General features: G+C 45.4%; 1 protein-coding gene across 3 annotated transcripts in view; it reads left to right on the forward strand.

Moving 5' to 3' along the window:
* USP25 (ubiquitin specific peptidase 25) overlaps nt 1-26572 on the forward strand; it is a 528720-nt gene that overhangs the window by 421827 nt on the left and 80321 nt on the right. For all 3 annotated transcript variants that reach the window (XM_078658355.1, XM_078658353.1, XM_078658354.1), the window contains one exon: nt 3890-3968. In XM_078658355.1, the coding sequence (XP_078514481.1) occupies nt 3890-3968 (79 nt within the window). The remainder of the gene's footprint in view (nt 1-3889; nt 3969-26572) is intronic.

The following is a 26572-nucleotide window of genomic DNA, read 5'->3' on the forward strand; positions in this document are numbered from 1 at the left end:
TCTTGTTGTTAGATTCACCTGAAAGCCATCACAGAGCTGAAGACCAAGCTATTTTTGGCTAAGACGCTCACAAATACCTCATCATAATTTCTTTCCACTCCATGTCAATCCCTTGACAGGCAGTGGTCTCTCACGAAGATCCTCTCGTTAAAAAACACAAAACATTCTGCAATCCTCTTGCTCCTCGGGGAAGATGGTCCTACTTTTGGAACAGTTTAGATATTTAATGCCATTTCCTAATGCTGGTCTTCTCCTCATGAGCAAATGTGATTCCAGTATGCGATGAAGCCGGAGTTTTCAGCTCCAACTACCGACTCGTTATACTCCAGGCTTTTTTAATCAGGCCATGTTGGACATTTTCAGGATGGCCCACTCCCTTTGTACTTTCATGCCCGTTTGACAATTGTGATGGCTCTCACCTTGATGCTATTCTACCTTAAAGCCCATTAAGGCTCCAGCCTTTGTGCCTTTTCTAAAGACACCCCTGTTTACTAAGACCCTGACCCTCAAGCCTTCATGGCCTCTTACAACACCGTCATTGGCACAGCTGTGTGATCCAGTTTCTAAGCTACTTCCACCTTCAAAGTCATTGGACCAGATCCGGCTGGCTAAAGTGTTTTTTATGATAGTTTGATAATGACCCTCTAGAAGCACACCTCTAAAGAGCCCTGAGATGCACTTGTTTCTAGGTATATTTCACATGGAATTCGGATGAGTGAACTGCCCAGTAGAGACTGTTCTATACCTAGGCTTATAAAAGACTAGTGACCTTGACACAACTCCCAAAAGAAAAAAGTCCTCATCCTTCGGGACCTCCTTTAGAAGAAGACTGCTCTTTTACCTCTGAGGTACAAAAAAAATAGAAGCAGTGCAATTGTCCTTGTCCATTGCTGAGATGAACTCCGACATCCTCACTGAAATTCTACAAAGTCCTCAGCAGTTTAAGAACGTTTGCTCCCATTTAATGAGGTGCTCTTGGAGCCAGTTCTATATGCCCGAATCCCTCACCACATTCTTTGCCCCAGTGGCTTAAAGGCTGGACCTTAAATTTTCTCATCTCACCAATAGCAACTGCTCCAGTATCTGCAATCTACTGTCATTGGATTTGACACCTCAATATATCTCTTCCCTCCTCCTCCTCTCAGCAGCTTCCTTTGGGAGGGGGGGGGGGTGCGGAGGAGAATAACTATGGACTGGTGAGTGCTTAATCTTATCTGCAAGCTAGCCCCTTCCCCTCTCCTCCCCACTGGACCGCTGTCCTGTCAGAACATGATCTCCACTACAGGCCTTGATCTGGGAGGCCAGGGTTCTTTCCGTGATGACCCCCTTAAAGGTGAGTGCCACAAAATGTTTCTCCCTCTGCTTCTTGGCACCGGAAAAAAGACGCAGGACTCAGACCCATTGTAGATCTACATCTTTTAAACCTTTTTACTGTCCTTTAGCTATGTTCTGCTGATCCTCCGTTTTGGGAATTGGTCAGTTACCCTGGATATCTAGTATCTAGGATGCCTGTATTCCTCTACTAATCCTCCCAACTCAAAGGTGTTCACACCAGTTGACCTTTGGGCCTCAGCAATTTCAGTTTGTGAGTCTGCTGTTTGATCTGATTGCTGCTTCGTGAGTGTTTACCAAAGTGTTGGGTGTGGTGGTGGCTTTGTTCAGGAGACCTGTCCTCCCTGTATTTCGATGCTTAGATGACTGGCTAGTGATTGCAGCATCTCCTGCACAAGTCTCTAGCGATCTTAATTGCACCATGACCCTCCTGTACAGCTTGGGCTTTACCATCAACACCCAGAAGTTCTACCTTGACTACACACAGGTTGTGCTGTTTCTCCTCCATGTTATAAGATGTTCAGGATATGATTCCAAATGTTTCTGAATCAGGCTCTGATCCTGGTCATACACCTGTTAGGTCGTCTGGTCTTGCATGCTAGATGGCATTTGATGGCTCTTTAGTGACGCATGAGGATGTAGGGGCTCTACCACTAAGAGAGACTAACATCTTGGGTACAGATTTTCCAGTTCGGTGTCCTGGATCTGTATGGATGGATGAGGCTCTCCTTTCTCGCCGACTATTATCCTCCTCACCCTACCAAAGAAGAGAGATTGCATAAACCGGACTAAGGTATGCAGAATCTTATCCCGAACACATACCGCAGGCCAGAGTAGAAGATCACACCTTTGTGGACTTTTTTGGAGACAAGAAGGGTAAAGGGCTGACTAAGTGCTTAGGTGTTATGCCTTTCCAGGAAGGATCCTCCGGCTGGCTTTTGTGCCCACTCCATGAGGGCAATGTCAGATTTTCCTGCTCTCACCAGGGGCATCCCACTGGCCAGTTAGTTATACTCCATGCCTCCTGAGTGTATTGCTTTGGGAACTCTTCATAAGTTGAGGAACCTGCAGGTAGGACTAACCATAAAAATAAAAAGTTGCTTGTGTGTTGGTGAACCTTTTTCGGATCCATTCAGGTGACTGGAAGATATTCATAAGGTTAAGAATCTGCTCAAATATCTAGTATCCCCAGAAATATAGGTACCTAAAGGTAAACGACTTCTTCACCACTGTGCATCCACTGTTAAACCCCATCCCCAGGCCCCCACCGACCATAAAGCCATCACTCTAACCACTAATGATCTGCCATGTTACACTCTTGAAGGTGAGCTAGGTCTCCCAATAAATAAAATCAACACTTGCCCCCCAATAACAAATGCTCCTGAAAAGACTATAAAAACCAGGATGATCTCCCTGTCCACTGTAAGCAGCTTTCATATGATTCACAGATCAACCTCTGAGTAGAACGGGGGTTTGAGAGACAGTTTAAGATATAAAGCTTTTGGCATTTTCTGTTGGTTAAACAAACGTTACCCCAAGTTAATGGAACCAATGTAGAAATTCTAGGTGCTGAATAATACTAGCTCATTTCTCAAGTAATGCAACACCTGGAGCACACAATTAGATTCTGAACTTTCCATTCATCCCTCTTAGTGTACTAGTGACTCAGTCACTTTTGCTGAATCCTATGTTTGTAAGTACTTCTCTAGAACCTCCTTCAAACCAGCTAGAGTAGAGCAAGCCAGCTATTAATCAGTGGCTTATCTTGCAACTACCAAGGACAAAACAAACATGCTGGTTGCACATAAAGAATCAAGAACCTACAGACTTATTCTTGAGTTGCTCCTTTGGTTACAGATGGGTTCAAGATACAATTAAAAATAACTTTCTGAAATCCTTCTTGCTTGGAGCAAGGACCTGTTTGGAGAAACTGCCCCCTTATGATCCCCTACCAGGAACCTCCAGCTTGAAAACCGGCAAATCAAACTTCAAGATGAACAAACTGGTATGTAGATCCCTCTGGATTTGTAGCTCTAATTATCTTATTCTCTCCCTTTACACATTAAGATAATAATACAGTGCATAGTACTTTGGGACATCAAGCCAATGCATTCCTTGAATAGTGCCTCTAGTCCAATGTTGTTCCTGGACTAAGGGAAGGTCAGACCATTGCAAGTGTTAGTGTGGCTCCAACATCATTACATGGACTTGGTTTACAATAAAGCACCCCGACTCAACTTTGAGATTTACCTACTTAAACCAGAAGGACCCTTAAAAGAACGAAAGAATTGCATTGGACATAGGGCCATGGTTGACTAGGCAGTCTTATTTTCAGTTCCGTACCGAATGTTTGTGGTTCAAGTTTACATTTACCATTTTGCTAATTAGAAGACAAGTTGTTACTGAATCTAATCTGAAAAAGGTGACTCGTGTTAATAAAAAATATGTCCTCATGGTGATATTTTATGGGATAGAAATGTAGTTAGTACGACTTCGTGATTTTATATATATTTTTATATAATATTTATTCCGTAAAGTATAATTCTTATTTCTTTAGGTGCCGTAATGTAATGAAGGTTGCACAGGCCAAGCTTGAATTGATCAAGCCGAATGAAGTGAACATGGAAGAATATGAGGTTAGAATTTTCTATTGATATTGTAAAGCCTAAAGAACAAATTGCCTTTGATAATAGTTCTAGTGCTTGATTAATGGTTGTTCTTTTGTTTTTTAACTATGTGAATTCTAAAATGCATTAATACACTGCAACATAACAAATGAGTGGCCAAGGCTCATATCCCCTGCCAAATCGCTTGCCATCCGGACTGCGACAGCGCACTGTATGCAGGTACCACTATCGAACTCATGAGCAGGCTCCATACAATACCTAACTCAGCAGCCAGACTGATCTTCAACCTGCCAAAAACTGATCCACATCACCCAGCACCTGAGAAATCTCCTCTGGCTTCCTGTCCAAAAAAGATGTCAGTTCAAACAACTGACATGCCTACAAAACCCTCCACGACCAAGGACCAGCATACGCAAACCACCACCTGAACTTCTACCAACCATCCAGAAACCTTTGCTCCGCCTCCCTCACCGTAACAAAAACACTGAGCATCCACCGTAGCTACAGCAGAGGCTGCTCCTTCTCCCACCTTGCTGCCAAGTCCTGAAATGCCCTCCCTCTCTGCCTCCGAACATTACCCTCGCTGACTGACTTCAGGAAGAAACTCAAGACCTGGCTCTTCGCCTAAGACCAGCCACCCAGTGCCTGAATTCCCTCACGGATGATAAGCCGTGCTCTACAAGTACTGGCTGATTGATTGATCACTCTTAGGTGTATCCCTGACCAGCTTACACTCTACTCCACTGACCGTCAAAGCTCCTCTCCATCACTGAAAGGAAGAGGCTTTTATTTCTTATTTTTTCTGTTAGCCATTTTATGTCTGGTAGCTAATACCCTGTCAGAAAACTCTAATACCTGTGCCCTAGTGCTATCTATTTAAAGGACTATTTCTTTGAGCTAAGTGGAATCTATGGCACTTACCTCTTTCCAAAGTCATCATTCTTATGTATACTTCAAACCACAAATATTCTTTTGAATATTCCTCTGACCCAGAAAAATCCAAAGTAGTACTCCTGCACACCAGTAGGGGGACACCTTTGGTTCCCCACTAACTTCATTCCTCTCCACAAATGATAAACAGATCCACCTATAATGTAATGTAATGTGTATACTTGTAAAGCGCACTGTTGCCAGCCGGCGTCCTGGCGCTGTAAACCGCTGGGGAACCCGTCCTGGCTTTCCCTGTGGGATGGTCCCTGCTGGGAATCCCCAAGGTGGAGCCAGGCATCCCCGGCGTTGATGGGGCCGTTGTGGAGATTAGGCAAGCTAATGCCCAGAGTTGCCGAGTGCGACCCCTGGTTAGAGTAGGCACCTAGGCGAGAATTATCATGTCCGCTGACCCTGGTCCATGACCCTGCCGCGTCGGGAATCGAACGCTGGTCCCGGGCCGACTTCTGCTTCCGCGTCTGCCGCGTCTAACCAGTGAGCCACACCACGCTGACATCAATTCTTTTCTTTAAGTGCCTTGAGACGCGGACCTGGAGCGCTAATCCTTTAGTCACTGACAAGATTTTTGCTGGGTTTTTTCCACTCAAAATGTTTCCATCATGCAAGGGAAATGCCCCCTTAAAAAACAGGGTTTAAACCTTGTTAGGCCTGTCTCAAACAAATATCTGTTGCAGTTTCCAACAAGGTGTGCCTGAGGTGTTTTTTGACTGGAGCACTATTCCCAGAGCTAAGTCTCCTGTCACCAGATGAACTCGAAGGCCCTACGAGATTGCAGAGCTCTACAACGCAAACCACCGCAAGACTCTGTGCTGTTTCCGGTCAAAGTTGAAAGTTAGATCCTATTCCCGCAGCAAGCCTTAATAGTGGTTAAAATCTTCGGATAAGTCTAAGAGAAAGCGTAAGAACTCCAAGTGTGAATTGGTGCCTTCCCGCCGTTCTCGATGTCCAGAGAAGGTGCGAGGGCATCAACATGCCACCTGTTCTCACTTCAAAAAAGGTGATTTTGAGTCTGGTACTGATGTACAGCACTTTTTCGTGTCCATTGGCAACATTGCAGCAAATCGACGCTGTAGAGAACTGTGCTTTTGTTGCTGTAACACCCCCCCCCCACACACACACACACTTTTTGTCCTCTTTTTAGCTACTGGATGCTGATTTTCAACTCTGGCAGTGCACTGAGGCTTGCTAACCAAACCTCAGTGCCAGTGCTCCTTTCCTAAAACAAGTTGTTGTCTAATTGTGCTACAAATGGCTAAGGGCTTTAGCACCCCTGTAAATCCTTAGTAGATGATAATCCAGGTACGTAGGGCAGGGGCACTAAGGATGGCATTATATCTTATGCCACCCTAAGGGACCTTCATACATATTCCACACAGACTGCCATTGCAGGCTACATGATATGGTGCAAACCATGAGTGAAAACATGACATGACAAAATTCTGTGTCATGCCAAAGTCACTGCATCTTGTTCATATATGTAAGTCACCCCTACAGCCCTAAGGCAGGGTGCATTATAATTTATGTGAATACATTTCTGTATGTGCAGATATGCCCTGTGATGTCTAGTTCTGTTACTAGATATTACAAGCGAACAGGGAAGCCATTTTGAGTGCATGTGCTGGACAGTGGTAGAAACATGTTCCCCAGTTACAATGATGGCTTCACTGAAAGTATGGATGTTTGGTATCAAACAATCTTGTAATAATGAACCCACACTAATGCCAGTGTTGAATTTATTAATACAGGCACACAGCTGGCACTTTAGAGGTGCTCCCTGAAAACCTACAAGCCACTGGTGTGCTGACTGACTGGTTCACCCCAGCCTGCTACCAGAGAGAGGTTTCTGAGCCCCAAGGGTGAGTGCCTCCACACTCAGGATGTCAGAAACAAAGCCTGCTTGAGTAGAGGGTGTTCATGTTCACACCAACCCCCACAGGATAACTTGCTGATTTAGCATTCCAAGGCAGAAGAGCTTCAAATAAGCCATCCCCTTCTATATGCGAGTCTGGCTTCCCTCACAGGAGAGGAATATTGACCCCCTTCGTCCAGAGGGTTTTGCCACCTGGACTGGTGAGAAAATGAGCTAGTTAGGGAGTTGTGCCCACCCCAATGCTAGTAACACCCCTAAGGTGAGCTACATGAAGTGGACACAACTTTTCAGAGCAGGCCATCTTGATGGCAAACTTAGGAATTCTGGGACCGGGTTATGCCCACTTGCCATAGGAAGTGATCATATAGGGGCATAGTGACCCCAGGGTTAAGTAGCGCATTGGCAAATACTCCTCACTCACCTTAACACCCCTAAATTGAGTTTTTAGGGGACCCCTGATACCAGATCTTAAGATTTCGTTGGACATTCAAGGAGTGGAAGAATACTGCTGACTCCAGACCTGAGAAGCACGACTGACTTGGCGCCAACCCTGCCAGCCTGTCTCCTGCACCCGACCTTTGTGAAGCATCTGATTTGTCTTGCCGCCGTGGAGCCCTCAAGAAAGCCGGAGGGCTGCCAGTTCTTTGCAAATTTCTAAAGGATTTTCCTTGGAATAGAGGTGCTACTCCCCTGGTGCCACAGACACTAAAGATGCAAGACCCGATACACTGACCTGTGGCCTAGTGAGTCTGCAGACGCAGCAGTCACACAGGAAGATGAGGTAGCAGTGCTCCTACAGGTCAGATCCATCCTGTGTCCAAGTTTGGGGATGCCAGGACCGACTGGAGCTGCACAGTAGCAATCCTTGTGGTACTGGACCCCTTGCAGCAGCCAAAGCTTGTTGTGCAAAAACCAGACAACACTGAGGATGATCGAGCTGCACGTTGTGGGACTTCAGGGACAGTGAGACCCACACCGAGAGTGACCAAGAGTGAGTCTGTGAACCCTGCCACCCGATGCCTCAAAGCGCCTATGCTATGTTAACTCTCAATATGCTGACGTCACACCTGACTCCTTCATAGATGCCCCTTTCATCAGAGCCATCATTGAAATGGTGCAATTCCGTGCCTTTCATCTGGAGCACAGAGTCCAGACATTCTGGCTCTGATTCAGATCTTTCAGCCTCAGTCCTGAATCTCAGCCAAGTGGCATATACAGGCTTTGCAGTGGAATCTAAAGTCTCAGTGGCCAACATATCAGGGAAACCAGTTGGATTCTATCCAGGTTTTCAGAGGACGTTGCCGAAGACCTGCAGTAGTGGCACTTCGGCCGCGATTGGATTGGCATAGACCCCGCTCCATCCCTGACCCAGAGCTGACAGTGGTGACTAACTCATTGCTACTGGGCTGGGGAGGTTATCTGGGAGAAGTGGAAATCAGAAGACTCTGGTCTCTGACAGAAACCTGGCTACACGTTATTTTGTTAGAGTTGTAGGTGATCCGCTTGGTATTGAAACTTTCCTGACTACCTTAGGCTAGTGTAGGTTCTGACTGAGAACACGTGCTGGATCCCTCATCGTCGGCGTTGGCTCCGACTGCCAATTCTGGTGTCGCAATCTGAGCCAAATTAGTCTCGACCTCTGCTGCGGTCACGTTTGACTCCACTGCAGGACACCTGGTTACTTGTACGATCTGATTCAGACAAAACAATTCCATGGAGCCGTTCTCAAAGACCTCCACCGTCTTTTTTGGCTCGGATTCTGGCCAGAGTTTGCCATCAATTGCCCACATTTTGATGCTGACAGTATATATAAAATAAATATATATTTAAATATTATATACTTGTAGGAGGCCGGTGGGCTTAATACTTCACTTGATACAGGGTTGATTTTGCCACTTGGACCGCCAATGGAGGAGAGTTTGTCTTGATTTCAATATCAGGGAGCTGCAGGTTCAGGACCTCAGCTGCACTTCTAATCACTACAGAAAATGACAATGTCCTTACCAAGGTTTTGCGCCCTCTGCCAGCTTTGTCTGTGCCCTTTCCTCCTTTTAATGAAGCCCCATCTAACACCGTTATGGGCACTTGAGCCAAGCATTTATTTTGGCCACCAGTGAACAGGCAGGTGGCCAGATACCACTGACCAGCGCCTGGCAACCTGGATTTTTGTTAAACAACATTCTATGCTCGAGAGTTTGTGGATCCAAGCTTACACCAGCATAGTGAACCCTAATGCATTCACCACAACACCAGATAGTGAGTTTAAAAGAATTGAGATTTTCGGGAAGTGAATGCTCTCCTCGGCCATCTTGGAATTTAGGTCAGTCAATGCAGTCTGTTTATTAGGTCGCTGCATATACACCCCCTGGCACATGGCCAGAGAGAACTTGTTGGCAGTTTAGGAGGAGTTTAAGAGCTCCTTGGCTCAAACCGTTCAGGGGAAACCAAATATGTAAAAAAAAAAAAGGCTTGGCTGAATACTACTATTGCTCTCGGAGAGCAGTGGGTGCTTTTGGTGCTCTGTTTCCATGCTTGGATTCGATCCACTGGGTTGTATGGAGAGACGTGCAGGCTTTGCTTATGAATATGCCTTTTTATGGGTGCCACCTATTTGGAAAAAAGACTGATTCTGCCCTTAAATTTTTTCAGGAAACAGCCGCAGGGCATTCCTTGGGTCTTTTTACCCCAGCTCAACAGTTTCCTCCTCAGTTTTGATTCTTTAGAGGCAACATCAGAGGGTTGGCTTTCAGATAACACCAGGCCCTGCCACCACTGCAACAGTCATGCCAGCCAGATTGCAATCAAACAGATAGCGTACATGTCAACAGGGAAACCATTGTGCTTTGGCATCAGCCTCCAAGCTGCTTTAGTTTTGACCTTGGGGGCACAAAAATACTCTGTGGGAGGTAAGTTACGACATTTTTCACCATGGTGGCAGTCAATCGCATCTGACAAATGGGTCCTTCAGATCGTTCATCAGGATTGTGCCGCCCTATTTCTTTTTGATCCAACACAACTTCCTTCTTGCAGCTTTCAGAGGGTGGCATATGCGGGCTGTAAAGGGATCTTAAGCATCCGCGGATCCAGTGTCAAGGAAACCTTTCGGATGTCATCCAGATATCTAAGAAGACTGCACCAGATCTGCAGTTGTGGCTTCTCTATCACAGCCTGACCAGTGGCAGGCCCCTGTCACATCCCCACCCAGTGCCTATAGGTGCGTCTCTGTTGGGCTGGGGAGGTCACCTGGAAGAGATGGAGATCAGAGAACTGTGATTTCCAGCGGAAACCCGGCTTCACGTAAATCTGTTGGTGATGTCGGCTACCTCCCTTCCTGCCATCCAACAAGGGAGGACTTGTACCAGCTCTCATGGGCAAAACCACCATGTGGTATTGCAATAGGCAGGTCGAAGTGGGGTTCCTGGTCTTGTGATTCTGATTTTGGCAGGAAGCTCAGGGCATCGCCTTGAATGCGAACCATGTGGCGCTGATCTTTGAACACCAGGGCATACTAGCTCAGCTGGCTACGCCTGGTGGATCAAAAATGGTTGAGGTGATGCAGGACTCCTTTCGACAGTCTGGAGCCCCTGCTGGATTGTTGAGTGCGCAGTTTCAGTTCTGCACGTTGAAGTTTCTAAGAACGTGCTCTCTAGGAGATGCACTCGGGTTCGAGTGAAACATCCTGCATAAGAAAATCGTAAGTAACCTGTAACAATCTGTTTACAGCTTGTATTGCTGCGGATTCTAATGAGTCCTGCCCACCTCCCTGAGTGTGGCACAACAGTAAGTTGCCCACCAGACTTTTTTTTCTGCTATCCTATCCCACCTGTGTTTCGTAGATGCACTATTGTCCTCTGCACACAGTCTTCCTATTCCTTCAGATCGCACTAAAGGAAAAGACAGTCTGAGATGGAATCTTTGACTTGTTGATTTGTGGGTTTCAGGAGAAGTATTAGGATTCACCTCAAAACCGAAATCACTTTTACAGCACTACAGCTACTAACAGATAGTTACTGTTAAACCCTTTTCCCCTTCTAAATATAGAGAAGTTATTAGGCCATCCCTTCCTTTTCTGCACATGCCTCCTCCCCCTGACAAACATTGACAGGTGAGAAGACTTGAGTCTCCAAGATTGTATAGGGCGATTGGTTCCCCTGCTGTAGGAACGCTGAGAACCCCTGCATCAATTGCACTTTAAGCCACCACGGGTGCGGCTACAATTGGATTTGTATTGGGTTTTGAATACCCCTTCAAGCATCGCAGTGGATTAGATTCTTTGCTAAGCGTTCCATTTCCGCACTACTCTGCGGCCTACCCATTCACAGGAGTTGTGACCGGGTCCGCCAATGTCGGGCTCCTGAAATAGGTTGCCTCCCACATCCCCTTCTTCTGAGAAAGACCCGCAAGCAGAGGTTTCTAACTACCCCCTGCGTAATAAGTCGGGTCGAAAGGTTGACATATATCCGCCAATCTGGGCATGTACCATATTCTACTACTACCCATCATCCGGCGGCAGATCCTTTTCCTACCTCACCGCCAAGACCTGGAACGCTCTCCCTACCAGCCTACGACAGACTCAGGACCTGCTGGCCTACAGAAGACTAATCAAAACCTGGGTCTTCGATCAGTAGCGGCCTCCCTTAACACCTTAATCCATAAGGATGTACTGTGGACAGGCCGTGCCGCAATGCACTGGTGTAAAATTGTTGCAATCATAACCGCTCCAATTATCGTCACTCTGAAGTCTTTTCTTTTCCCATCTGCTGCACACATGAACACTATTTCTTTACACCCGTTTTTATGTTTCCAAATTTAACAGAGGATGATGATCCTAAGGCAACTTTTTAATGACCCTTTATATTTGTTTTTCCCCAGAGACTTTGCTACCATCAAAATGATATGAAAATTGTGACAGGACACTATAGTTGAAACATTTCCTTGCTGAGACAGTTTCAGGACCTTGAGTACTTGGGTGATAGTCTCATTTGTGAAACATCTTGTGGTTGGCTTATGTCAGCAATTTCTATAAGCATGCAGTCATGTATAAAGACTATTAGTCCAGTAGTTATGAACACACACATTTTAAATATAGAGCTCTTTGAAAGATGTGGCAACACCGTAGGTAGTTTTAATTGACCAGATTGCCGGCTAATACTCCATGTTAGCCTTAAAAAAAAAAAAACTTTTAAAAAAGCCCATTAATCATAGGCACTGGGACATTTTGGCACCATTAAATTAATCTGTGTCTCATTACTTTCATTAGAAACAAAATCTGGCCTTGAAGTTACTAGTTTTGTTACAATGTGTTGATTTATTACTTAACCTAAAATAGGAGCGCTTGCAATTGTTTTTTCTTTTGCAACGTTAAGCCCTCCGTTCCTTGGCTCGCCCACTTGGTCCTACAAGCTAGTACTATACTTAAAGTCCCAAAGGAGCAGGGTGCACAGACATTTATCCCAACATTCCTAATCTACGCACCACCTATTTCTAATATCCATAACTCAAGCATGCTCAAGCTGATTGTTTCTCTGAAAATGATTAATTCTTCCCCATTTCATGACTCCTACTCTTGCTCACTTTATTACATGCCAGAGAATCCCACTGTGTTGTCCAACATGTCTGTTTCTTGTTATATTGACTAAACAAGAAATTAATCCAGAGCAGTCTTCCTTTCAATGTGTGGTGGCCTCAAGCTATTTTAGAGCAGCGGAACTTCTCACAAAAGAGATGCTTTGGAAATGGTCTGTTGCTAGGGCCTGAATACTCCCAAGTGCTCCTCTTCCAAGGTCTTACCATTACTTGCTCCATTTCCTATTCTAGTTGAATCACCTGGATACTACTAGGCTTTCCTTTAAGGGGATGTTTTATTTTAAATCCAAGGAAAATCTTGGATAATATGCCTTCCTACACTATATAGGGTCGCTCTCACAGCGTCGCAGTATACCACAGTATTGGTCCATTTATACACACACACCAACACCATGGCAACACTGTCCCCGTGGTTTACCCGTATACACCTCTGAATTGAAATGTCAGACGAGAGCCTTGGGTCTATTTGTTTTATTGAGAATTAGTTCACAATGCAAAGAAAATCTCAAGCAAGAACAAACTAAAGAATGAATTGGAATTGTACAGGGTGTTATCCGCCTTTCATCAGGACCATTTTCTTTCCTTCAAAAGAACTTTGTAACATCAGATCATTGTTTACAAAGGTTGTCCTCGATATATAGGCAAAATATGTAAATCAGGAGAGCTTCACACATGAATTAAGAGGACAGCATTTTTCTATCAAATTCTTCCCAAGATCCTTCCAGCATAAAAATATTTTTCCTTACGAGTATTTAAAGTACTGTAGGAAAGAACAGGGCGCATAAAGAGAATTACCTTAAGAGACTCAATACCTCCCATTATTCAATAATAAATATCAAGGCCCACCGTAATATTTTCAGACTGGTGAGCCAAGTGTTTCATTGTACTAAAGACTAGCAAGAACAGTTAGAAGGAAAGTGTGGAATGAAGAAAAGAGAGTGTCTAAAGCAGGAACACAGGCAGGTTTTATTGAGCACACCTCAGACACTGGCTCAGACTCTTGTCCCGACTACCTATTTTAGAGCTTGTGCCCCTTACATTCTGATTCAACCCTTGGAACAGTAACAGCACAATGTTCTACAAGACACCACAAAAAGCCACTCGAAGTGCATTTGTGGACTATTTTTTCTCTCTTGCTCATAATGGAATGTACAGTTGGCTGATCAGGCACAGCAGTCTGTTTTCTCACCTCTTTGTGTATATTCTTTGAGTTCATCTGTCCATCCTTACTCTAAAAATCATGCACATAGGCTTGTTAATATTTCTTGTTGATAGAAATGTTACTGGGTAAACTGCTGTTATATTTAAGGTAATTGATTTGGTCACTGTGTTTACTGACTGAGCGTGTGCATCAAGGGTGCCTTGACATGTTTATTTACCACGTTGGCACATTTTTAGTATTTCAATTAAAGCATTTCAGTATATGAAACTATCATACATTTGGAAAGCAGCATTAACAATTGATAACGCCAATATGCCTGCCTTGAGGAGAGAAAAAAAGGGTCTTTGTGATGGATACTTCTAACCGCAGATTTCTGAACCCCCCCACTTTCCAGACGGTATCCAGATACTTTTTTTTCTGCATGGGGGCTAGGTGGCATTGTGGGCTTTGCGTTGGATCCATACCACCTCGAAAGTGATGAAGTAAAACTACATATAAGCATCACCCCAGCGCGCTGACGTCCATTCCTTTCTTTCTTTATCTTCAGCCATGAACCGCGAGCTCTGCTCCTAACTTTTTTGGAACCTAAAAATAATTTTTTTCCCACTCAAAACAACTGGATTCAATCCATGCTGTTACTCCAGTAAGCAGATGTCAGTCACAAACTCACACAAGATGTGCTTTTGATGCATGGGTTCTGACACAACTTGGCCATATGCCAAATGTTCCCTCATGCACTCAAATGCAATTCGAGACAGGTAAGTGAAGTTGTATGTCGCCGATCACAATAAGTTGCGGTCTTTGTACAGATCTTGCTCCCAAGTTGTGGCCCTGGGCTCAGTGCTGTTCCTGGGACTGCTTCACTTCCTGCTCATAGTCCTCCGGTACGTCCAAGGGCAAACTGAAAAAAAACGAAGCAGCACTCAAACCCATCCCAGCACTCTGACTCCAAAGAGTAGGTGGCTCCATTGAGTTCACCAGCCACTGTGCCAGTTCCTCTATTGGTCCTGACGAGCCTGAGTTTCCCAAGGTCTTTGTCCACCTACCAGCAGATAGAGGCCTTCAAAGAGGGCATAATGCGCATTTTCAGTCTGCTTCCAGCTTCCTGTGGCATGCCTTCAGGTGCCCTGAACCACAGGGCCCTCCAGTCAGATTAATGCCTGCTGGTCCCTCACTGGCACAGTCTGTCCCGTTAGGACATATTACAGAGCCCATTCCAACTCCAGTACAGACTTCTACTCCACCCGTTAGATACTCACTGGCAAGATCTTGCACACAGTCCCGGAGGATTTTAGGGCATCCTTGGCTCAGTCGATGCATGGTGAGCAGGACACGGCTAAGACTTGTATCCGCACCAGTTTAAATACCATAACTTGCATTGTCAGGGCAATTGGTACCAGGGTTGTCTATCTTAGACTTGCACGGACGAGGTCCACTGAGTTCTTAGGCAATAATGCAGGCTTCCTCTAATGTGCATGTCCTTTGATGGGTCTCATCTCTTCTGAGAGAAGGCGAACTTTGCTTTGGAATGGTGAAAAGACTGTAGAGTTACTGAGTACTCTTCCTGGCTGTTAATTGCTGCCAAACAATTGCTGCACCTGTTCTGAAAATGTAGGGGCTTTTCCACAAGGCTAGATTACAAACCGACACAGCCTTCTAGCTGGTGATGTAGCATGCAGTCCAGTCCTATAGACGGGCGTTGTGGTGTTCAGTCTGAGCACTAGTCTTCCAACTCCTCTTCCCTGCTACAATGACCAACAAAACGCCTTAGTTTGTCCTCAGTTGCACTTGATTAACTAGTAGGGGCAGGCTCCTGCCCTTCCTCCATGGTTGGTAATCTATCATGTCTGACAGATGGGAATAGATTTCAGCAAAGCATCTGTCCATCCTGCTGCAGGAGGAATGCCTGTAGTTGTCTAAAGGTGCCATGAAGACTGTACTGGATTTGGAGAAAAGTGGTTGTATTTCCTGTTATTTCCTCTTCCTGAAAAAGGATGGGGACCTCAGGCCTATCTTGGGCATCCCACCCTTGAATGCATTCCTACAAAGAAAACGATTCAAAATGCTCACATTGGCCCTTATCCTTTATGCTCCAGAACAGGAAAACTGGAAGTTGATCTTGGCCTTGCAGGGTGCGTGCTTCCATATATCTATGCTGCAATCCTACAGGCATTACCTGCGGGTCAAGATGGGCCAAGAGCATTTTCAGTTGCACGTGCTCCCTTCGTCCTCACCAGCGCCCCTGAATGTTCATGAAACTGATGGCCATCTTTGGAGGTAGAAATTTCCTGCATTCCAGTACTTGGGCAACTGGATGCTAAAGACGGTCTCGCCACAGCCAGGGCTGGACCACCTCTGGAGGATGAGGGAACTCTTGACATTGTTGGGTTTCACCATAAACTATCTGAGGACCTACCGATTTCCTCACAGAGGCTTCCATTCATTGGATCTATACGTTGACAAAATGGTGTTCACAGCATTTCCTTTGCCACAACGAGTCCATGACATTTGGGCTATGATCCCAACTTTTCATACTTGATCCTGGAACCCGTTATAAAGTCGTCTTGGCCTCTTAGCCTCAGATATCCTCTTTATCGGCACTCAACCCATTCCAGACCTACACCCAACCCTCAACATCTCCCCCCCCCCACCCCATGCACCGCCGTCACTCCTAGCCTCCACTCGTCCCTCAACAGTTCACTCCCCACCCTTAGCTCCCCCTCCACTCCTGGTCCCCACTCACCCCTCAACATCTCCCCCCCCCACTCTCACTCCCCATTACTACACTTGCCCCCCGCATCGACCAGTCTCCACACGTCTCGCATTTGCCTCACCCCTCCTGTTAATGATTACCCTTCCAATAACTCTAACCCTATACCCAACGGCACGCTGGACGCAATCATGACCACCCTCCTCCAAGTGAAAGAAGATCTCCACACGCTCAAAGAGTTACTCCTCACGCACACCGAGCACCCCCCCTCTCCACCACTTCTCAACGAATCATCAACTCCCCCCCCCCCCCCCACATCCTAGGCACCCCATACTTGGGACCTCTATTCCCTCTCGCAATACCTCCAACAGGCCTAAGCGCACCATCAAGACACATCCTAATCGCTCCTTACATTGGACCTCCATCCCCTCTCGCAATACCGCCAACCGCCCCCAGCGCGGAATCGAGACTCTCTCGGACCGCGATATACACACCCTACTCAGCACATATGTCCCGGCAACCCAAAACAGCTTAGCCACCACGCACATGTCCATCCCTACGATTCTCTCCAACCCTATTAGGCACCCCACGCATAGCAACAGAGGCTCTGTTCCTGACAACCTCACTAAAGTCCCTCTCACTATGGACCCCTTGCACCCCCAGACTCAAATGCACACTTCTCAACTGTAGATCGGCCCAAAAACGCTCGACGGAGGTCGCTGACCTCATCCTGTCTAGGAACCTTGACTTGGCCATACTAACTGAAACATGGTTAATTGAATCCTCCAATCCTATCATGGATATCCTAGTCCCCCCCAACTACTGCATCACTAGACTTGACGGGTCCAACAAGACAGGCGGCGGAATCGCCTGCATTTACAAGAGCAACCTCTCTATTAATAAAGTCACAGCCCCTTCTCTTACCTCCTGTGAATACTTCTGCCTTGATGTCATCAGTGAGAACAAACCTGTATGCTCACTACACATCATGTACCACCCCCCAGGGGACAACCTCCTCTTCTCCCAACAACTCATGGACACAATGTCAATCAACGCAGGACGGCAAAACACACAAATCTACCTTGGTGACTACAATCTCCACTGGAATAATAGCAGTGACGCAGTAGTTAATAGCCTCAAAAATGTCCTTATCGCTTCTGACCTCACTCAAATTTGCAACACCCCAACACATGACAAAGGCTCTATCCTCGACCTGGTCATCTCCAAAGAAGGCACCACTCAACTTGACTCAATCCAACCTTGTGATTGGTCAGACCACCATGTTATCACATTCCTCAAGGAAAAAGTAAAACTCATCCCGGTACAATACGCCATGCCCAAAGTTTGGAAAAGAGACATGAGGAAACTCAATCCAAACTCTCTACCCCCTAACAGCTGCAATCTCCTACTCCCCCCTACCGACGTTACTGACGTCCAGGACCTAACTGACCACTATCTCAACTCCATGGCCTCAATAATCAATGAGGCCGCTCCAATGCAACTGAAAAGAGTATCCACTAAGATATCCAACCCCTGGTACAACGGGAGTCTCAATGAAGAGAGACGGGCTATGCGAATGGCAGAGCGCACCTGGAGATCTGTTCCCTCGGCACTGCATCTTAAAATTCTGAGGAAAAAGAGAAATGCATATTTCAGGAAAATAAAACGCTCAAAATCAGAGTTCTTCAGACTCCAGCTAGACTAAGCAAAAAACCGTCCAAGTAAACTGTTCGAGCTAATCCGATCTAAGGAACAACCCCCAGCTGTCAACATTATGAGCACTACTCCTTCCTGTGAAGATTTCTCAGCTTTCTTTAACAAAAAAACTGACAATATAAGGAGCGACCTCCTCAATGACGCAAGCCTTTACTCAATACCCAACTGCATAACTCCCAATAAACTAAAAAACAATGCGACTTGGTCATCCTTTGACACCTACTCTGAAGAAGAAATTGACAGAATACTCAGCACCCTAAAACCATCCAATCACCTCACTGACCCTCTTCCTGCTAACGCCGTAAAATACTTCATCCCTTTGCTACTCCCACTCTGGACTACAATTATCAATAGCTCACTACAACAAGGAACCATCCCGGACTCCCTCAAAGTTGGACAAGTTACACCTTTACTGAAGAAACCAACAGCCGACCCCACTGATCTAAACAACTACCGTCCGATTACCAACATTCCCACTCTCGCCAAACTTTTAGAAAAATGCGTCCAACTACAATTGACAAAGCACATAGAACAGTTTGATCTCCTCAACCCACACCAATCAGGCTTCCGAACAGGGCACAGCACTGAAACCGCTATGACTCACATAATTGACGACGCCATCCAAATCTTAGATCAAAATAATACCTGCCTCCTCATCCTTCTTGATCTCCCTTCAGCATTCGACACAGTGAAACATGAGCACTTACTCGATCTCCTAAAGACAAGAATGGGCTTCTCTGGGACTGTGCTTCGTTGGTTCACTTCCTTCCTACACAACAGGTCTCAAAAATTCAAGAGCAAAAACCTGATGTCTTCCCCCAGTACCGGTGTTGTTAGGTGTCCCTCAAGGATCCTGCCTATCCCCTACTTTGTTCAACCTAGTTATGGAGCCTCTCACCACCCTGCTACAAGCATCCAATGTACACTTTCACATGTACGCCGATGACACTCAAATATATCTCAAGCTACATTCCCCCAAAGACATCCTGAATCTGAATTCAACGATCAGAAGCACCCAATCCTGGCTGGCCGATAACCACCTCAAACTCAATGCTATGAAGACTGAGTTCCTCCTAATCTCACCTCCCTCGAAAATATCCTCCGCACAAACATGGCTTAAGCACCTAACAGCACTCAATGTCCAACCGACCATCGTGGACTCAGCAAAATCCTTAGGCATAACACTTGACATCAACCTCAACATGCAGCAGCATATCAGCAAGACTACTAAGGGGGCGAACTTCCAAATTAATACCTTGAGGAAACTGAAACCCTTCCTTCCAGCAAAAGACTTCCAAACAGCAGTACAAGCTCTAGTCATCCCTCGCATAGACTACGGAAGCGTGGCCCTCTGCAGCCTCCCCCTAACGACAACTGCACCCCTCAGAGCGTCACTAAATGCGTCAGCGAGACTCATCACTGGATCAAAAAAACACTCGCATATCTCCCCTGACTTCAAATCCTTGAACTGGCTGCCTCTTGAAGCCAGAATACAGCTGAAAATTGCCTGCATGACGCACAAGGCTATTCACCTGAAATCACCCAGCTACCTCACTCATAAGTTGACAATTTCCGGCGGGTCCAGAACTACCAGGAGCACAAACAATCTTCTGCTGAAACCGCGAAGATTCTGGAAGGAAAAAACTTACAAACGCTCCTTCTCTGGAATGGCGCCCAGGATCTGGAACGCACTTCCTCCTGAAATGAGGCTCATCTCCTCCTCCCTTCTTTTTAAGAAAGAAGTCAAAAGTATCCTTATGGCTAAATACACTTGAACAATGCGTTTGACTTACATTGCGAACAGTATTCCAGTATTTTATTATGATATAGCCTATATATTCCTTTGCACATGTGTTTTGACTTATATTAGTCCATATATATTAGTATATTAGCCTTGCTACCTCATACCTGTACTATACGTAATATTTTTGCTATGTACATGAACTTGATGATCTACCTACCTACTATGCCCCCTTGTTCCCCTACCCTTCCACCAGCCTGTGTAAAGCGCTCTGTTATCTGCAAAGATCTTGTTCGCGCTATATAAAACTTTCAAAATAAATAAATAAAATAAAATCAACTGTGCCAGCTCTGCAATGGAACCTAAAATCACAGTGGGTCCAGCATCAAGACCACCTTCTCCAACATCATACATGACTCAGAGGAGATCGCTTAAGGGCTGCAGTGGTGATTGACCAATCAGTCTCCCTCCCTTCACCTAGAGCTGGCAGTGGCAATGAGCTATCACCACAGGGTTGAGGCAGAGGGAGTTACCAGAGGGGAGTGTAATCAGGGGACTCTGGTATCCAGTGAAGGACCATCTCCACATCATCCTACTGAAGTTGCGGGTCATTCATCTTGCCATGAAGGCCTTCTTGTCATCCACAAGTGCAGGCTAGCGCAGGTTCTTACTGATCTCACAACCGCAATGTGGTACTGCAACAGTCAAAGCGGAGTAGGGTCTTGGTTCCTGTGCCAGGACGCCCTGCGTCTCCGGATTAGGACTGTGCAAATACACAAAATTAGATTTTGTGTAAGTATGCAAAATGTTTGCACAATTATGCATAGTTATCCAAAAATAAATGTCATTTAGCGCTATATATTTTATTTTATGTGTCCTTGTGCAATTTTTGGTTCAATAATGCATTTTGTGCCAGAACAAGTTGAATAATAAACATAAGCACCTCATACAAAAGCTACTCATGTTCAGTTTTGTCTTTCCGTGCATTCACTGTACGTTTTTACTGCAAATGCTAAGTTCACGGTAATTCTTTACCTTAAATGGTGCGTAAATGTATAGACATAATTGACGGAAATTCACGTAACAGAAAATTCCCAAAGTCAAGCTGATGTAATTTTAACTTTCAGACCTACCCTGGAGGCGGCTGGAGCTCCAGAGTATCTTTCTGGTTGGCAACCACCTGGCAGGGTCCCTCAAAGGCCCAGCTGACAAATTGAGCAGGAGTTGTCTAGCAGGTTATGAGTGGTGTCTGCATCCCAAACTGTTGCAGTCCTTTTTCCACCAGTTGGGTGTTGGGGAGGAATCCTGACTAGATGGTTTTGCCACTGTGGAACCCGCAGTGTCAACAAATTTGCACTTCGAAGTTTCCTCAAGAACACTCAATAGGAGACTCGTTGGAATAGAACAAGGTACTCCTGTACGCCTTCCCGCCACTGCCTCTCCTGCCCAGAGTTCTGAAGATTAAGAACGACCAGGCCCAAATCACCCTTGTGGCCCTGGACAGGAGAGTGTGGTATCTAGAATTTCTGAGCTTGACCATCTGTCCTCTGATCAGTCTGCCACTTCGGGAGGGCCTTTTGTCTCCGCAACAGTGCAGGGCCCTCTGCCCGAACCTATGCACTTTTCACTTCGATGCATGGAGATTCTGTTTCCTGCCTGAAGTGGTGGATGTCCTACTGACCACCAGATGCCCCATCCAGTCAACCTCAATCTGAAGCACTCATTAACTGATGCACATGTCACTGCAGAAAAGACAAATATGACATTTTTTGAAAAGGTGAACAGCTGGCATGGTAGTATTTAATATGCTTTCCTTCATCTTATGACTTCAACAGGGTGATTTTCAATCAAAGGAAGTCAGTTAAAGACTTAAAGCTGGCCCAACACCGTACAGATATAGATTTTACCGAACATTAAAGTGTGTGACAGCTGCGAAATCCTGCTGAAGACTGCGGAATAATGCCCTTTATCGCTCCCATTCACTGTTGAACTTAGTTCCTTTTATTTGAATTCTAAGAAAACATGCTTCTTAATGTCCCTTTAGTTGCATAGTGATTTTAAGAGATACCATACAAGCAGTTGTTATGCTTTTGGGTTTAATTGTGGTGCTTGCGAGAAAATTGAATATCCTAATGTGATGTAAAAGCAGTCTCACCTAATTTACTGTTTCTAGATATGCTTACATAGCGGTAGTCTTCAAAGCGACATCTTGTCAGCTCAAGAATTTATCTCCCGTAATATATTTTAATATTGAAATTTTTTACAGATTTTATAAAGGGTTTTAATAAAATAACTGCTCCAGGTATGTGACCTGCTTTGGCTGTCATGTACTATTCCAATACAGACTCCCCATGAGCCATGTACAGACTTAACAGTTTTTCATAGCACAGAGCTACTTAAGATAACTCATAGCAGGGTTAGCTCAAGTAAAACCATGCCCATATTATATGGATAATTAGAACGTTGGTTTGTGCCTTCATCCCAGAGTGAGTACTATGTGTAAATCACTGTGTCCTTTGGCAAGTCAGAAATCTTTCTATTACAGGGAACATTTCCCTTAAGACTCAATATGGAGAGGTGGGACTTGGCCACAACCAAGATGAGTGGCTCGCAATGAGACTCTTACCCCCTCCCCCCACCCCACCCCCCCCACTGTCTCCCACCCCACTGCCTGATTGCTGCAAACAATACTTCATAGCAATACTTGATTGGAAGCTCCAAATGTGCCAGGGTGTGCAGAATGGTGATTACAGCCGAGGTAGGCACCCAAATTCTAAGACACAGAAGTGTGGGCATAGTTCTGCATTTTCTGCGATATTTGCAGTGGGCCGCCGCACTCCTCTTCGGTGCCTTATGCTGACAAAAGTGAGAGTGCGACTATACTGAATCGCTCCTCCTCCATACCATCCACCCCAAGAGCTGCCATGATTGTCAGCTCAATCCTTCCCGGGCTTGTCTGCACAGAGCAAGTAAAGAGGTATAGTGTCTAGCAATTGTCACTCTTGTTGGGAACTCTGAGAGCTGATTCTTTATTAGCAAACTTACCTACTGCACTTCACCAGATACACCCTTATTTGTCTTTTCAACCACCAACCCTTGCCGGTGCTGCCTCAAACCCATTCGGTGACATAATTTACCTTGTACACCCAAGTGGGTGGTGCTGTTGTCCAGAGGCAGATGTAGTTTCACCCCCAATTTAAAGACTGCACAAGAGATTAGCTTAGAGACAATGCTGAGGAAACTAACTTTACAACAACTTTAACAAAAATGACCATGGTATCAGAGTGAACACCACCACAACAACAGCAGCTGAAGTGAAATCCCTACTGACTGCCTTGGCATCCTCCAGACTTTTCTAGAATCCACAGCCAGAAGCCTCACAAGAGATGGAGGATCATATTCTGTATTCAGGTTTCCTCCTCACAAATACTATTTTTTTTCTTCGCTTGGTTCTGTTGCTTATTTCTAGGCCTGGGCAAACTTTAAAGAATGGCAGCATATTTCACTGTATTTTATGTTAAGCAAAATTCCTAAACTCTCACCACTTTCCACAATTATACACCATTTGTGGTAAAAGGTTTACCTCAAATACATTTAATGCACAAGAACAATAGAATGCAAGCAGCTGTTCACAGTATTTTTGTTTAAATGCTTAATCACTCAGAAAAATAACTCAAGGACGCATCTCATTCTAAAATATAGCACAGAGGTCCAGATTTGCATTTCTCAAAAACCCCCATGTATTTCTCACTTTACTATCCTGGAAGGTTGCACTTTGGATCACCTGCTGATTCTGCCACATTTGGATCTAGGCCTTGTTACACCTCCATCCAAGAGATGGAAGGATGGAGGACTGTGACTAGATATAGACTCCCAGTGGAGAAGATCTCCCTCAAGGATCATGCTAAAACATATCTTACTCTAAATAAAAACTCTGCTGACCCGGCACAAAATTTGTTGGTGGCTAGAAAAGTGACACTGTTTGGCGTCATGAGGGATTTAGCCCTGGACAAATGTAAATGGAGGGATGGTCACCTCCTTGTCAAAGCAGAGATTAAAAGATCACGCAGAATTATTATGAGTACCCCTCCCCTGAAAAGTGAGGCTATTGGAGAAGCAAAAGTATGACTTAAACTCACTTTTTACCCAGAAGGCTGAATGCACCATAACTAGATTATGTTGGTGCCACTATGAACAGGGGGAAAAGAGGCCTGTATACTGGTGGCACACCCATACAGGAGAAAGTCCAGATGGCCATCATTGTTTCCAACTAGCTTGTCCCCTCCCAGTAGAAATAACAGGGACCTTTGTTCCTATTTTCTGCACTTAAATCATGGAGACATGACTGACGCTCGTTTGGCCAATCTAGAATTCCTATTGAGGGTGTCTCTCCCAGTGCTGCCGGAGTACGGTATTGTTGTAAGAAGAAATCACTGTAGAAATAATTTCATAAGTCATTTCGCATTTGCCATACAGTAAGGCGCTTGGTGACGACCGCTTCCTGAGGACATTTTACAGGATGAATAAAAATCATATTGCATTTGTCCTTTATGAAATGTTCAGAGAGGTTTAGAGTAATGGCAGACTGTGGAGTGAATTGAAATGTGTGATCCTAAATCTTCTGCTTAAACCAGATAAAGATTTACAGTTCTGCCAAAAGTATAGGCCCTTCTCTCTCCTCAGAGCTGGCATAAATATCCTGGTGAAAATCCTAAAAAAACGATTGAGATGGGTTCTCCCAAGGCTCATACTGTATTCTCAGGTAAGCTTTGTGCTGGGATGCATGTCCAAAACTCATATGTGATTTATCCCCCATAATCCATTATACCATGGCTTTAAAGGCCTCTGTCCGCTGCTCATAAGATGACTTTCTGGATAAACACCTGAAAGTGTGTTGTACCACAATGCACGATTCGTTACCTGTTGAAAGACTCCCTACTGGCTTGTGTTGGCCGCCTGTGGTATCTGTCCAGTTGAGGACACATTGAAATCCTTTCATGCTCTTTATGATGAATTGAAGTTGTTGCCTTCCCAAGAATAGAAATATCAGGAGTTGGTCCATTGTTGCAGAGCAGAATTGGCTCAGGTCCATTCCTACCTGTGATCTCTCTGATCTTCTCATTTACAGAATGGCGGGATAAAGACCACAGATTTGTATAGGGCCTTCATGAAGTGCTGATTGTGAGTCTGTTTTCTGAGAGGTTTGAAAAAGAAACCTAGTACTGGTAAACCCAGCAATCCTAAAATGTTATGTTAGGAAGAATTTGTAAAGCGCACGGTCACTGAAGGTTTCATGGCGCTAATCGGATGAATGTTGATGTGGGAGACCAGGTTAATATGGTTGCACGAAAAGCCATGTCTTCAAGGCCTTTCTGAAGCCCAGTAAGTTGTTTCAGTTCCTGACTGGGAGTGGAAGTGAGTTCCAGAGCCTGGGTGCCAAGTAAGAGAACCTGCATCCACCCTGCCTTTTTAATTTGATGGTAGGGGTGGTAAGAAGATGGAGGTGGGCAGATCGGAGGTTACATATGGGGGCATATTTGGTGATCCGACTATTAAGAAATTTTGGACTCGTACAGGGCAGTGTTTTGAAGACTATGCAGCCTGTCTTAAATGCGGCCCGATGTACTATGGGCAGCCAGTGAAGTTTAGCCAGTAAAGGCCTGGCCGATTGCCATTTCGGCTGTTTATAGATCAGTCTCGCCGCCTGATTCTGGACCATTTGGAGGCAGTTGAGCAAGCCCTGAGGGACGCCAGTATACAGGGAGTTAGAGAAGTCCAGGCGTGAAAGTACCAGAGCAATAATCACTTGAACCAGAGCTGGATGGGATAGCAAGTGTGAGATTTTCCTTATTTTGCGCAGTTGGAAAAAGCTGGAAGAAACCACGACGCCCACCTGTCCTCTCAGAGTGAGGTCGGAGTCTATTGTCACCCCAAGACTCTTTACTGATAGGGAAGGGACTTGGGGTGGGCCTAATTCGCCTGGCCAAAAAATGAGATCCCCAACACGTGGAGCTCTTCCCAGGCAGCACCAGTTCTGTCTTGCCAGGGTTGAGCTTCAACTGATTCATATCCATCCAGTGCTGGATGTGACGCATTGTGGATTGGAATTCAGCAGCAGCATTGGGAGACTCCAGCGAGAAAACAAGCTGAAGGTCGTCGGCATAATTGAAGACAGTGGTTCCCCTGGCTTTAAGTGAGTGAATTAGAGGCCTGATGTAGAGGTCGAACAATAGTGGGGAGAGGGAAGAACCCTGTGGGACCCCCACAGGACGTGGACAGATTAGGGGCAGTATAATTCCCAAGACGCACTGCTTGAGTTCTGTCTGTGAGAAAGGACTTTATCCACTTAAAGGCAGCGCCCCGTATACCAGCTTGTTGGACGCGGTTCAAAAAGGTGATATGGTCGACCGTTTCGAACGCTGCCGACAAATCCAGAAGCACAAGTCAGCGTTGGCCATTAAAATATATAAAGGCTGAATAGTCCTCCCGTCAAGGCTTGCATAACTAGGCGATGAGGTACATTTGAGATGTACCTCTCTATCTTAAGATACAGAATTACTAGTGGATGCAGCTCAGCCTGCGGTGTGACCGCGTGCATGTGCTTTGATAGCATCTCCCCCCACACACCCCCGCCCCCACCTCTACAAACACAGCAGTAGGACTAAAGATTGACATAAACCGATGGGCACAAGATAAGACCTTCATTCTGTGTTAAGTCGACCTGCTCTAAAATCCAGGATACGTGCTGAATTCAGTCTAACCTGCCAGGAAAGATGTTGATGAAAAACAGTCCTATCCATGCAAATCCAGGATGCCTGGTCCTCCTACTCACCACTTTTTTCAATGCACCACTGTAGATCCAATTTTCATACCTCAGCGA

Source organism: Lissotriton helveticus, chromosome 8 (assembly GCF_964261635.1).
Source record: "Lissotriton helveticus chromosome 8, aLisHel1.1, whole genome shotgun sequence".
Classification (NCBI taxonomy): domain Eukaryota; kingdom Metazoa; phylum Chordata; class Amphibia; order Caudata; family Salamandridae; genus Lissotriton; species Lissotriton helveticus.